This window comes from Suricata suricatta, chromosome 17, assembly GCF_006229205.1.
Source record: "Suricata suricatta isolate VVHF042 chromosome 17, meerkat_22Aug2017_6uvM2_HiC, whole genome shotgun sequence".
NCBI lineage: Eukaryota > Metazoa > Chordata > Mammalia > Carnivora > Herpestidae > Suricata > Suricata suricatta.
The window spans coordinates 45,751,750-45,766,875 of record NC_043716.1 but is presented as its reverse complement, the minus strand read 5'-3'; the positions used below and the strand labels follow the sequence as shown (position 1 = coordinate 45,766,875).

General features: G+C 52.0%; 1 protein-coding gene across 1 annotated transcript; it reads left to right on the top strand.

Moving 5' to 3' along the window:
- The first annotated feature begins 749 nt into the window (after positions 1 to 749).
- Positions 750 to 14,749, top strand: CACNG5 (calcium voltage-gated channel auxiliary subunit gamma 5). Its single transcript, XM_029929236.1, has 6 exons — positions 750 to 836; positions 5,325 to 5,577; positions 7,024 to 7,110; positions 8,822 to 8,962; positions 12,075 to 12,220; positions 12,438 to 14,749. Exons 2-6 carry the CDS (start codon positions 5,382 to 5,384, stop codon positions 12,693 to 12,695), a joined length of 828 nt encoding a protein of 275 aa, XP_029785096.1. The 5' UTR covers positions 750 to 836; positions 5,325 to 5,381; the 3' UTR covers positions 12,696 to 14,749.
- Positions 14,750 to 15,126: the final 377 nt, after the last annotated feature.

The window sequence follows — 15,126 nt, the reverse complement described above, 5'->3', positions numbered from 1 at the left end:
AATTGCTGGTCACAGATAATTTAGCAACTGTTAATTCCTGATCATTAACAAGCAAATTCATGAGGTAATGGCCCAGGGCAGTCATCTTCAAAGGCTCAAAGCTGCAGTGCTTCTGGGCCCCAGACTCCAAAGGATGAGCGTTTTTGGCATCTGTAGCCTGGAAATTAACTGGGGCCCCGCATTTCTGTTTACAAGAGCAGTGACCAGACAGTTGAGGACTTGGGTTTTCTTCTCCGGGTATAGGTGTTTTTTAAGAGGCATTGTCGAGCACAGAACAGTATAGAGAAAATCAGATACATCTAACCTTATGACCTGGACGTGTCCACCATCAACATTTGAGTTTATTTCTTCTCAGTCTATGAGCTTTTTCATAGTTGAGCTCAGTTCAAACATGTGATTTTAGTGCGAGCTTTATTCATTTAGTATTACAGCATCAACATCTCATCTGTTATTAGCCACTTTTTATGCAAAAGATCTGCCTCCCTGATGAGAAAATCAAATGGATGTTATGGACAAGGGAGGGGATTCATGAGAAGAAGTAACCAAAGAAAAGCAAAGATGTGATCATTTGGGAAGTGGGAATTCATTCCAGACCAGAGTGTCTTCAGGGCACTGCTGTCCCCGACTCACCCACCGAAGGCATTGGCCGGAAGATTGTCACGTGGGAAAGAGTGGGAAGCAGTAAACTAAGACGTTCACGGTGGGAAATTGCAATCATTCTCACCTTCTTCCTTATGATTTTCCACGCAGCAGAGAGCAACAAAGCATTGGATCAACGTTCAAAAGATTTCCGGTTTTCACTCCCGTCCCTCCGCAAACTGGCTGCGTGATCCCAGGTAAATGTCTCATATGGACCTTGATTTTCTTAAATGTGCTTTGAGGGAAGTACACGTATGAGTCTTCTCACCCTAAATGGTGGTTTTTGGAATCAGAAATGCTGGCTTAGAGTCTGCATCTCAATAAGAGAAGACGTGCCGGCTGACTCCCCAAAAGTCACCCACCCCCCAAAAGTAACCCTCGTAGGATCAGGACACAGCCCTGTGTGACACTTGGCTATTTACAAAGACAATCTTCCAAAATCCCGTGTCGCATACATTTCTAGTGGCCTGCTCAAAATGTGACTGTTCACCCCAAATTTCTTGAACTCGTTTATTTCTTCAGTAGGGAGATGATGTAGCCAGAGTGTAGACTTTGGGATTAGACCTAAGTTTAAATCCATACTCTGTCAGCCACCTGTGATATCCTGTAGGCTACTTAACATGTCTGAGCCTCAGTTTCCCCACCCATGAAATGGGGCTAATCCACCCTACTTATGGAGTTGTCATGAATCCTGATGAGTTACTGTCCACAAGGGGCTTTTTGGTCCACAGCCAATGATACTATTTATTTGTAAATAAATATAATTTCACAACAGAAGCATCCATACGACTGTGTAATGAGTAAGATTACCATTCTCTGCTCTGTGCAGTGTTCCAGAATTTGTCACATACTCTGCAAGGGGACTTTTCCCTTTGCCCAAGCTCATTCCAGGCTTTGAGTCTACTAGTGCGGAGTTTGGCTGGTGGGTCAAAGTCAGCCTCTTTTATTTCCTGCTTATAGAGCTTCAGATCCGATCTCCCCTCCAATTTCATCTTCCCAAATCTCTAAGATCTAAATTTTTTTTTTTTTTTTTTTTTGCCTGCCAAGCTTACTATTAACATTGGCTGTTTGGCTCCAGCCAGGCAGGCACTAGCTGTTGTGTTTCCAAAGCCCAGATCCATCCGCCTCGCAAGGGCAGGGTCTTCTTAGCCCTTTGCTGCGTGATAATAATTCCTTACAAAGCGCTGTCATACCTGCTGCTGCATTTAATCCCCCAGCAAGTTCGTGGAGGGGGCAGGTTAGAGCTCAGTATTCTGAGGGAGACAACATTGGTCCCAGAGTGGGTGTCACAGAGCAGGCGCCATTTTGTGGAGACAAAGTTTGGAAAACATTGCAATGAGCAAAACTAAACATGCTTTTCAGGCCAGTAATGTATTAATGTGCAATGTGACTCTTCAAGACCTCGATACCGTGCTTCCCATGCCTTCCCCCTCCCCCTCCAGCAGAGTCCTTTTTGCTAGAACATTGCTCCATCGAACCCACTTTGGAAAACACTCATAGAGGAAGCACAAGCAAGGTCTCAGGAATGAGGTGGGGTGAAGTGCAAATACAGACGCCACCAGGCACCAGCCTGAGTGATCTTGGGCAAGTTTCTTAGCCTCTCTGATCCTCAGTTTGCTCACCTATAAAATGGGGAACGTAATAGAGCTTATACAGATTAAAAGTGTTTTGCAGAATGCCTAACAATCATAAGTAGTCAATACAGGGGTGCCTGGGTGGCTCAGTCAGTTAAGCGTCCGGCTTCGGCTCAGGTCATGATTTCATGGTTCATGGGTTCAAGCCCTCTGTCGGGCTATGTGCTGACAGCTAGCTCAGAGCCTGGAGCCTGCTTTGGATTCTGTGTCTCCCTTTCTCTCCGTCCCTCTCCTGCTTACGCTCGCTCTTTCTCTCAAAAATAAATAAAACATTAAAAAAATTTTTTTTAAATAGGTAGTAATACACTTTAGCTTTTATTGTTATCCTCTTCCTCTGTGCAAAGGAGAAAAAAATAGCCCTCGGACAGGTTACTGTTGCAACACTACACAGCCTGTCAGCGACAGGCTGAGTCCAGGTTTCCCACCTCGCGGTTCATGGCTCTCTGCAGCCTCCAGGGCCCTTATTCTCATTGGGGATCTAATCCCTTTGTCTCCTCTCCTTCCCTTTCCCTGCCAACCCCCCCGTGGGGTGCTAATTCCATTCCCTCTGGCAAATTTTAGGGTTTTGCCAGCCTCACATGTGAGTAAAAGTACCCAGCAAACTGCTAGCAAATTCTTCATTATTATCAGTGTCACACCACCCCCTAGCCCACCTGCCATTTCCCTAGGGCTCCAGCAGGCAGCCTGCCTCCCCAACACCTCCCCCTCAGCACCCAGAATTCTGGGTCCTGCCTGTTATGCTGCTTTCTGCCCCCTGGGTCATGATGCTGCCGTGTCATACTTTTCCAGCCTGAGGACTCTGCAGACAGCAAAGGCTCTGCTTCCATTGCTTCTTCCCTAGCAGCCAGCCCAGGGCTCCACACATCGCAGGGGCTTTATTAGATGCTTGTAACCCATGCGGGAGCCAAGCCATCCCGCTCCACTTCCCACGCCGCAAGTGGAGGGTGACTTGGCTGGGGGGTGCGGCTGGCTGTTGAGGATTTTTTTTTTCCCTCCCGTGTCAAAGCCAGTACGGGAAGGACTGTGCCCTGCAGCCTGATGGGACAGGGTGCCTTGGCTTCCTTGGAACCCACTTTGGAAAACGCTCACAGAGGTGGAACAATCAAGGCCTCGGGAATGAGCCGGAGTGATGTTCAAAGGCAGGCACCACCGCTTGCTAGCTGAGCGATCTGGGGCGACTTTCCTAACCTCTCTGTGTGCTCTCACACACACGTCCAGGAAGCCAGTGTGGGGCTCATTCTGCAGACGACTCCACTCTCCCACCGTCAGCGAATGGGGCAGGGCTGGCGCAATGGGACTAGGGTCAGGACACCTGTTCCCTTTTCACGAAGAGCACTCCTTCCAGCCCCCCCCCATCTTCCTTCTCTCCACGCCTACAGCAAGCTCAGACCTCACAGACGAATCAAGCCTCCTGTCCTGAGTGTGGCTTCTGTCCCCTTGCAGCTGGCTCAGCCGGGACATACCCATCTCTCAGCTGAGAGATGAGGCTGGATCACCACCGGGGCCCTGAGCTTGGTGTCCCCACCTCCCCGTCACAGGTGTTGTGGCCCCTGACTCTTTCCTGAACATTAACATCCTATTTCAACGCTTCTGACTTTGTATCACTGCAAAGGGCCGATGAAAGACACTGACGTTCTGGCTTAGGCCAGACACACTGTCAGAGTTACTCTGCCCACCAGCCTTCTAGAAACATCTCTGCCTGCACGCTGTGGCCCCACTAGGTGACCCTCTTCGGGGCTCTTATCACATCGTGGGCTTTCCCCATCAGAGCCCTTACTACACTGTAGCGTAGTTGTCACAGAGCTTCTCAGAAGTCAGCAGATACACAACTCACCTGGGTCTTGGTAAAACACAGATTCTGGTTTAGAAAACTGGAGGGCCCTGGGATTCTGCATTTCTAACAAGCCCCGGGGCGATGCTGATGCAGCTTGTCCATGGATCTCACTTTGAGGAAGAAAGATCCACCGTCCTCAACTTGGGCTCTACGTTAGAACCACAGACAGTGTTTACCAGATGCCCCCATATGAGCCCAGCTGCACCAGAATCACTCAGGTTGGCAACCCAGAGGCATTAGGGATTTTTTTAATGTTTTATTTATATTTGATACAGAGAGAGACAGAGCAGGAGACGGGGAAGGTCAGAGAGAGAAGGAGACACAGAACCAGAACAGGCTCCAGGCTCTGAGCTAGCTGTCAGCACAGAGCCTGATGCGGGGTTCGAACCCACGAACGTGAGATCTGACCTGAGCCGAAGTCAGAGGCTTAACCGACTGAGCCACCCAGGTGCCCCGCATTAGGGATTTTTAGAGGCTCCCTGGATGTGTCTACCTTGACCCTGAGTTCAGAAGCCCTGAGCTGGGCTGTGGGCTCCATAGGGGCCGGCATCTATCTTTCCCAGCTCTGAGCCCAGTGCCCGGCCTTGGCAGGTATCAGTAGCTAGCTGTGCTCATGGCTTACCTTGCGTGGGCTCTTGGCCTCCGGCTGGCTCAGAGCTGGCTCCTGCCAGTACCACGTGCTGAGCCGCCGAGGTCGGATGGTTTCTGATTAGGTGGGTCTAGGAGACCCATTGGGTTTGGGCTGTGGTGTGGCTTCTTGACTTGTGTTGACCCAGAAGTAAAACTGATTAGAGTCCATGAGGAAGATACCTTTGCAAGATGCCTTCTCTGCCCCTCTGCCTTATCTATTTATTTATTTGTTATTTTTAAATGCTTATTTATTTTTGAGAGAGAGAGAGAGAGAGTGTGTGTGTGTGTGTGTGTGTGAGAGAGAGAGAGAGAGAGAGAGCAGGGGAGGAGCAGAGAGAGAGGGAGACACAGAATCCAAAGCAGGGTCCAGCTCCAAGCTGTCAGCACAGAGCCCGACACGGGGCTCGAACCCACAAGCTGCGAAATCATGACCTGAGCCAAAGACAGATGCTCAACTGACTGAGCCACCCAGGTGCCCCTGTGCCTTTCCTTAAAGGGTTGACTTTCATTCCCTCCCGAAGACACCTCATCCTGGCCTCCTCAGAGCCGTGGTGGCTACCACCAGCCCACCCTCTCTCTGCCTCCAGAGCCCACTTCCTGCCGGCAGGCCCTCGGCCACAGGCCGCCCAGCGACCCCTGGGAAGATGAGCGGCTGCGGGAGGAAGGCCCTGACCCTGCTGAGCAGCGTCTTTGCTGTGTGTGGCCTGGGGCTCCTGGGCATTGCCGTCAGCACTGACTACTGGCTGTACCTGGAGGAGGGCGTGATCCTGCCCCAGAACCAGAGCACGGAGATCAAGATGTCCCTGCACTCCGGCCTGTGGCGCGTCTGCTTCCTCGCGGGTAAGAGCACCCCAGGCTGGGACGGCCTAGCCCCAGAGAGAGGAGCAGCTTTGGTCCCCTTGGAAACCTGCCCAAGAGCCTCCCCCGTTGGGAAGAGACGCCCCTGTTGGAAGGGGGCAGTTCACCAGGGACCGTCCTTGTGAGCTCTGGGCGGTGCTCCCTGCAGTGATCAGGGCCCACTCCACACTCAAGCCGTGAGTCACCATGTCCCCTGGAGCAGATCCTGTCATCTCCCCCCCCCCCCCCCCCCCCCGCCCCGGGACCTGTGTGTCCTCACCTGAAAGATGACGCCGTCCCCATACTGCGCCTCCCACTCAGCTTCGTGCGGGTCTGGAACTGCTTGGGGAATTCTCGATCTCAGGGCCTCCCCCCAAGAGTCCGAAGCAGGACTTACTTTTTACACTTTACAAATAAGCAAGTGAAGATCCAGGGACGTAAAGTAAGTCTCCCTGACCCAACGTCACATACGTGCACTAGTTTACAGAACGGAAACTATTTAGCAGTTTTCCCGTCCCAATCCCATGAAGTGGGAAAGAGAAAACACAGATGCGGGTCCTTCCAAATCTGCAAGATGGTGCAGGCTCTCACCCTGCCCATCTGGGCCTCCCTCTGGTTTGCTAGGACTTCTCTGGAACCCTTGAGTTGCTGTTCCCAGCACTTGGTTTTTATCTGTTTATCATGGCCTAGGGCCAGCCTGCGTGGGAAGAGCATCTCCATGCTCTGCATGACTGGCCGCAAGCCTGAGCTGGCCAGAATTGCACAGCGTGATCACCGAGCGTATCTAGAAGGGCCCCATCACCAACGTGTCCACTGGGCAGAGGGAGCATGTGGTCCCTTTATAATAGGGCTTTGGAGAATGGGCGTGGTGATTGGTGCCCACTAGTAGTTAGCAGGGAGGACACCTCAAGGCCGGGCCTCCTGGTGACTTGTGTCTGCTCTGGGAATGGCATCCAACTTTGGCCTCACCTCCCACTGCCCTAGACTATGTGGCATTGGTCTCTATTTAAATCCAAAGCAGAGTTGGAAGTCACTGGGATTTGGCTTCCAAAATGATTGACAGGGCTTTCCCGGTCCTGCTCATGACACCCACCCTGGGGACTCTAAGCCAGCCACGCCCCATCGTCAGCCCCAGAGCAATGAGACGGCCACCAGACGTGTGACTCAACCTCAAGTTCTCAGTGAGGGCTGCCTTTCCTGTGACTCTTGACGCTTAGGTCCATCTTCACAGTGGTGCTTCTGCAGGAAAGATGTGATGTCAGAATGCAGCCCCCTCCCTTCTGTGGGTCACCAGCCGGGATGGGACCCCCTGGGGTTAGATCCAGCCAGGTGCAGATACACAGTGTGGGTCCAGGCCCCCAGAAGCAGTTGGGAATACCATTTGGATGTACTGACTTACAGTCCATATTCAAGAATCACCCGGAATGTCAATGATTCTTGTCTTCACAGGTGAGGAGCGGGGCCGCTGCTTCACCATAGAGTATGTGATGCCCATGAACACGCAGCTGACCTCAGAGTCCACCATCAATGTTCTAAGTAGGTGCCACAGGCTTTCTGACCTGGGTCCCCGGCTGCACAGAGCAGAGCAGCGTGAAGGGAAGAGTTGGGGTGGCCAGCTTGTTTCTCCAGAGCTATGGCCCTTAGGCTCAGCTGGTGGTGCTGGCCTGAGCTCACCACAACTTGCTCTGCCAATTACTCTTCCGGTGGTGATGACGGCTAGCTGGAGTCTCTAAGTCTTGTGACCCAGGCGAGTGAGAGGGGATTTTGCCTCGTGTCTCAGCCCGCGGTGGCTGCTGGAGCAAAATACCACAGACCAGGGAGTTCACAAACAACAGAAATGTATTTCTCAGTCCTAGGGTCGTAAGTCCAAGGTCAGGGTGCCAGCATGGTCACATTCTTGGGAGGGCCCCCTCCCTGCTCATAGCTGGCGCCGTCTTGCTGTGTTCTCACACAGATAAAGGGGTGAAGGAGCTCTTTGGAGTCTCTTTATAAGGGCATTGATCCCAATCATGAGGGCTCTACCCTAAGCATTCAAACCATAGCACTCAGGAGCAAATGCCCCCAAGAAGATTGATTTCGTGGCTCTGCCTCACCAGGGTTGATTCCGACTGTGCAGTGTGAACTCACAATGCAATTCTGATACTAATTACCCCAAGTTAGCACTGAGTCACAGGCTAAGGACTCAGTCCCCAACCGGACTGTGCCTCTGGTTGGGGTGCCCTCACTTCACAAACTAGCTGGAAGTTTGGAAGTTACCAAGGCCACTGGCATTTCTGATGAGCTGGCTACAAGCCAGGGGTTCCTGTGAACCCCGCCTCAGGTTCAAAAAATTGCTAGAACCACTCTTAGAACTCAAGAAAGTGCTATACTTATCACAGTTTTATTATAAAGGATACAGACCAAGACCAACCAAATAAAGAGGCACATATCTGGGAGGGGTCCGAATGCTGAGTCTCCATGTCTTCTCCCCACGGACTCAGGATGCATCACCATCCTGGCACAGGCATGTGTCCACAAACCAGGAAACACAACCAGACTTTGGGGCCGAACTTTTACTGGGCTTCCTTACAGAGGCATGACTGAGTGAGCACTCAACCACATAACTGAACAATCCGCCCCCCTCCTCTTCCCAGAATCAGGCCTATATCACATGGCTCTAAACCCCTAAACTTCTAATCCCAAGGTTTGTCTTCCCAGCCCCCATCCCAAGTCAACTGATTGGAAGAAACTCAGGTGTAGTCAGGGAGCTTACTGTGAGTATCAAAGATACCCTTATCACTTGGGAAATTCCAAGGATCTAGGGGTCATCTCTCAGAAATCAAGAATAAAGACCAGATACATTTAATATGCAGATCATTCCCCAAGTTGAACTTGGGGAACTGTCTCCTGCATCACTCAGAGATCGATGCCTTTGCCCATGGAGAATACCCCCAGGGGAGAAAGTGAGAAGGGTGATCAGGCCCCTCCACGGTGGCCATATTGGATGCCCAGGGGGAAGCAGTTTGTGCTGGGAGAGAAGACAGAAACATGTTGGCCCTTGAAGTCAAACTCCCAGCTCTGACAAAAGCCCTGCCAGCACTGGCAGGTCCCCAGGCCCCCCAAGGAGGGGATGGAACCCAGAGAACTGGGCAAGCCAGAAGACTTCGGGGACCAGTTGGCAGACACTCGTAGGAACACTCAAACTGGGCAGGTGAGCAGTAAGTAAGGCCACGGGAAAATGACAATGTCCTCTTGTCCCCTCGACTAGAAATGATTCGCTCGGCCACACCATTCCCTCTGGTCAGCCTCTTCTTCATGTTCATTGGGTTTATCCTGAGCAACATCGGACACATCCGTCCCCACAGGACAATACTGGCCTTTGTCTCTGGCATCTTTTTTATTCTCTCAGGTAAGTCAAGCATTTTCTTTCGTGCCCTCTGGAAGGATCAATGGCTCTGCTCTGGGAAGTGCTGGTCACAGCTGTGGGTCAACCCCTGGCACTGAGTCACAGTGAGGGACACCTCTGATGACCTCATGCCCATCCATGACTTCTGGGGGAGGAGAGACGTAACAGGCTCACCTGGGGGCAGAGCTGGGATTACAAGCTAGGGCTCTCTCCTCACTCCTCACTGTCACCACCACTTACTTCTTAGCTCCACCAGTAATGAGCATTCTTATTTTTGAAGTGGGTATTTCTTCCTGATTTTGCAAGAAAGATAAGTACACCTGCCTTTGGAATATTGGCCCCTTCACTCCCGGTCCTGAGCTATCCTACAGGAGACTCCTGCTGTCCCCTTCACTGTTCAGTCACACCCCATGCCCAGGTCCCTTCAACACGGATCTATCTTTTTGGATTGACACCAGGTTGTATTTCACTCATTCATTCATCCATTCATTCATCCATGGTATCTATCAGGCTTTATTCTGGTGTTGGCATCATTGTTCACAAATAGGTCAGCAGAGTGGGAGACTTAATAAACAAGTAGACAGTGAATTTGAACATAGCAGAAAAAGGACGATAATAGCAGTCAACAAGAACGGCTATGGGGCTGAAACTCAGACCAAGGGTTGGTCCGGAAAGACGACCAGGAGAAGGCGGGCTGAAAGATGAGCAGGAATTAGTAAAAGAATGAGGTTGGGGATGGGGATGGAAAGGGAGCCTGGAGGAAAGAGAAAGGACGAAGCACTGGGGAGAATAAGCACAATCATTGCTCGTCTTGGTGGGAGTGTAAGGTGGAATGTGGTGCGAGGGGAAAGGGGAAGGCATCTGAGGTCACCTTACAGATCTGGGGCATTGTGAGAAGCCTCAGAAGAATTTTGAGCTGAGGGGTGAAAATATGATCATATTTGGGGATTTTAGAATGACCACTCTGGGGGATGGAGGGAAGGGGAGGACACAAGACAGGGGCAGGGAGAGCAGGTGAAGGGCTATTTTGGTGGCACAGGAGAGAGGTGACTGTGTCCCAAGCTAAGGGGATGATAGGAGAGAAGAGAGAATGAGAGCATTCAGGTGACATTTGGAGGGTAAACTCAACAGGACAAGGACTAGGCTTTCCAGGGAAGAGTCAAGGACTCTTGGGCAGTGGGTGGATGATGCGTCAGTCACATCGTTGGTCTTGGGACCACAAGAGAAGAAGCAGATTTGGGCCAAGCTCATGAGTCTACTGTGGGAAATGCTGAGTTTCAGGTATCCATGTAACATCTGGGGGGAGGTGTCCCAAAGCCTGCTAGAGGTGAGGGGCTTGTGGAAGGAGCCTGGACCCAAAATCAAGATTAAGAGCTAACAGCTTGGGAAGTAGGAGAGGGAACCATGGATAGGGATGAAGTTACTCACAGGGAGTATGCAGAGTGAGAACGGAAGAGAATATGGGAAGTAAAGGTCGGCTCTTTCCCCCCTTCATGGTGACCTATGTGTTTTCCTGAGGACTTTTTCTTTTGGAGATAATACGTCAGACACAAGAGTGACTCTCAGAGCATGTATTTTCCATGCCCTGGAGCCCTGGACTCATTGATAAGGGAGGGCCTAGGGAGGAGATGCTCACATGTAGGTTGGATAGGTGGATGGCTGAATAATGGATGGAAGGAAGGTAAAGAAGGGAGGGAGTGAGGGAGGGAGGAAGAAGGAAGGAAGGAAAGGAGGGAGGGAGGGAGGGAGGAGAAAGGATGGATGGATGGACCCATGCATCCATTCTTTCTTCCATCCTTCCTTCCTTCTCCCTTCATTTCTCCTTTCTTCTTTCTTTTCCTTTCCTTCTTTCTTCCTTCCTTCCCTCCTTCCCTCCCTTCCTTCTTTCCTTCCTTCCCTCCTCTCTTTCTCCCTCCATCCTTTCTCCCTCCATCTGTCCACCCTTTTTTCAACTCACCCACCCATCTTCCATCCATTCTTCCATCTATTAATCCATTCATCCACCTTTCCATCCATCAATCCAACAAATATTGATTGAGCACCTACAGTGTCCTAAGCCTGCCTTCTGCATGGTCGTATTTCTATCTAGTCCAAGAGGTACAGACTCAGGGGCTAAACTTTTCCTTTACCTTTCTATGACCTTCAAATAGTCAAGGCTGTGCAGTAGCTCCAAGGCACCCGAGGTTTTTCGGAAGCGAGCAACAGTATCAGAAATCTCAGAGTGAAAACGGCAACATGAAATTGTTTTCATGATAATGATAAAGAGGATTCACTTGGGCCAGCAATGATTCCAACATGAGTTAGGCACCAAGGAAGGCTGGAATCACACCTAGTTTCCTTTAATGTTCCCTTACAAGATGCCCTCATTTAGTCATGTGAGTGGAATTAAGCCTTAGCAGCTCAAAACAGAGTCACTAATTATGTCCTGATTCTGTTACAGTAACTAATTGAGTGCCTGAGGCGGTCACTGGCCCCATGGCACAGGAGTTTGGGACCCACTGCCTCTTGGTTTAACGGTTGTCAGAATCTGGACAAACTCTGGCTTAACCTCTCCTGCCACACAGTCCCAATGTGCTGCACCCACGGTCAGCAGGGCTGTGACGACCACGGGCCACTTAGTCTCCACAAGGATGTTACCACTCACTGCTGGAGATGGGGATTCGAGACCCTGGCTGCCTCTGCCAAGGGATCCCGTCTTATTTTTCAGTTTAGCAAAAGCCACATGCTCATCCGGTGGTTTGCACCCTTATCGCTAAGACAGCACAGCGCCAGGGTCCCAGCCCAGGTCAAGTGACTCGGAATGTTCAGGGACGGGGCTCGGACGAGTATGTGTGACAGGTCTTCCTAGTGGGTGGATGGGTTCAGACCCACGGGGCTTCCATGGCCCAGAAGGTGGCTGGATGGGGATCTTTCGTAGCAACTATCTACTTTCTAGAAGGTACTAGTCTCCACAAGGTCTTTAGGAAGAGAGCTCCTCCTCTCCTTCAAGTCCAAAATGAGAGCCTTGTTACGACGAGGTTGCCAGCTTCCTTCCTGAACCGCAAGGGGAGGCGGGGGCCCCATCAGCAAATTCACAGAGGCCCCTTCACCAAGCCCCCCCCTTGCCTTGACCCAGGCCTCTCTCTGGTGGTGGGCCTGGTGCTCTACATCTCCAGCATCAATGATGAGATGCTCAACAGGACGAAGGACACAGAGACCTATTTCAACTACAAGTACGGGTGGTCATTCGCCTTCTCTGCCATCTCTTTCCTTTTAACGGAGGTAAATGTCCCCCCAGCAGGCAGGGCGGGGGGCGGGGCAGGAAGACACTCTGCGGGCACCCTGGTCCCACCCACTCTGCTGCCCTTCCTCCTCCCCAGAATGTGTCACTCTCTTACCATCCCGGGTCTGGGCCCGCATCCGCCCCCCTCCCAGCTCCAGCTGTGTGTCCCATGGGGCGCCCAGCAGTGAACTCCCCTCTGCTCTCTCCTCACTGTAGAGTGCAGGGGTGATGTCCGTGTACCTGTTCATGAAGAGATACACCGCCGAGGACATGTATAGGCCTCACCCCAGCTTCTACCGTCCGCGTCTGAGCAACTGCTCCGATTACTCAGGCCAGTTCCTGCACCCAGACGCCTGGGTCCGGGGCCGCAGCCCCTCTGACATCTCCAGTGACGCCTCCCTGCAGATGAACAGCAACTACCCAGCCTTGCTCAAGTGCCCCGACTATGACCAGATGTCGTCTTCCCCCTGCTGAGCCTCACCACCTCCCTCCCTGGACTGTGGACAACCAGACAGCCCTTCCCCTGAGGTCTGTGAGCCCCAGGCCCTTGGTTGACAGGCCCAGGCTGCCCCCACCACGCTTCGCTGTTGTCACTTGACTCGTGTTGTCTCCAAGCTTCCCCAAGAGTAGCTCTAATTAACCCAGAGTGGGGTCTGGATGCTGGAGCCAGCGGACAAGCTGATTGGCTGAGAGTGAGGGTGTAGCCCCGCATCTCGAGTGCCAATCACTCCTGCCCCTCTCCCCTTTCTCTGGGAGAGGTGGCTGGTCTGTCCCTCCACACTCAATTCCGTGGCCCCAGGCCAAGCTCAGCTCTGAGATGCCATGTTCCTTACGCAGACCCAGCTGGAGCCGTGTGCCTACCAACTAGCCAGGCCCTCGTGTTCACGACCTGGGCCATCAGGCCGAAAGGTGACTCTCTTATGGAGGCCTGACTGGTTCAGAATTGCCAAGCAGTGTTCCTTGTGAAACCCTTAATCCGTTTTTGTTACCCACATCGTCCATACAACACACTTTCCCGTGCTCCCTGCCCCGCCCCCCCACCTCACCCCATAGGCTGTGAATCTTCCCTCCTCTCTTCCCACCAAAACTCAGCTGCCCCAGCCTTGGTCCCTCAAGGGCTAAGCAAGGGGGGTTCTGAGGCTAGTCCGAGAAAGTCACAAAGAGGTGTTAATGGCTGATGATGTCTTAATCTGTACAGCCCCTATACCATTTTTAACAGGGGTCTTTTAATGCCTTAACCCAAGTGACTCTGACAAGGAGAATTTCAGACTTTGGCTGGTCCAAGTTAGTATCAGCAGGCACTGCTTCAGGCCCTGGGGATGCTGTCCCTGCTCCAACGGCAGTAGTTCCCATCCAAGGCCCTAAAATGGAATCCTGTAGATCCACATCTAAACCACCTAAGTAGAAGGCAGCTTTCAAAGAGGCTGTCTGGGATTTGGAGCTGGATTTGCTGACACCTGGTGCGTTTTGAGTCCAAACAATCCAGACTCGGAAGGATCCAGCCACTCTCCTGAGGGTGCCCATTGAACATCTGGGGGTTGCCATTTAATCCTAACCCAGGGCAATGTCTGCTTCCTGGACTTGGGGCATATGCTGGCAACTAGATGCTTCCAGAAGATGAGGCCCGGTGATTCCCATTTTCCTGTTGGCAAAGCTGACCTGGGAGGTACCAGGCCCCTCCGTGAGGTCCACCAGGGGGAGGGGAGGAGGGGAATTGATAGAAGGGCCACCGCAGGACGTGACCCCAGCTCTCAGGTGTCTTCTCAGTGAGCGTAGTTCTGGGCTAGAGACTGTGAGTAGCAGAATGAGGCCAGGCCCTCCGCTGTGTGCTTTTGCATTGCCAGCTTTTCTGTCTTTCTCTTGCTGTCCTTAAGATAGCATCAGGCTGCAGGTTCGCAGGGCCACTGCGGGCAGCACGTGGGCCCTGGAAAGCTATACCAAAAACCTCCCATCTGTGTGTACGGACTTGGAAAGGACAGTCTATTAGTTTTCTAGAGCTGCAGACCCAATGGGTCAAACGACAGACCGTTATTTTCTCACAGTCCTGGAGACCAGAAGTCAGAGATCAACGCGTCAGTAGATTCACTTTCTTCTGAGGCCTCTCTCCTTGGCCTGCAGATGGCCATCTTTTTTGGATGTGTCTGCACAGGGTCTTTCTTCTGCTTGTGCGCCCAGCCCTGGTGTCCAAATTCCCTCTAATAAGGACGCCAGTCAGATCGGAGTAGAGCCCGCGTTCTAAGAGTCCTATTTTACCTTCATCACCATGCAAAGGCCCTGCCTCCAAATACAATCACATTCTGAGGTTCTGGAGGGGAGGGCCTCAACATATGACTTTGGGGGTCACACAACTTAGTGGGTACAGGCAAGTTGCTTCGTAGCTGGACGATTCCACCTGCTTCACAGCACAGTAGAGGGGAAGATCAGAGAAGCTGATTCTGGTCCCCGCTCAGCCACTCACTCAGCATGGATCCTTGAGCAACCCCCGTCTGCTCTGAGGGGCTTGGCCTAAATTATTTTTAAGCCCCCCCCCCCCCCCCCCCCCCCCCCCCCCCCCCCCCCGCCGCTTCCCACACACCTGCCTCCAACTCCTTTGATTCAGCCTCATGTAGAAAGCTCCAGATTGCCATCATATGTGACTTTTCAATCCTTGCCTCGAAACTGGTAACTGTTGACCCAACCCAACTTTCCTGCCCATTGGCACCTTGCAATGACCGTCATACCCTGGTTACTGTTTACAGAATAAAACGGAAACCACGTTCTTCTCCGCAACAGAGGCATCGGTTAGCATACCAGCAGACCAATAGGGAGCATTTCCAAACTGGACCGTTGTTTAGATGTGCTCTTCTCCAGGTTTTGTCAATGTAATTATCCTCCTAAGAGGCACTCTTCTGTCCCTCGTGTTCCC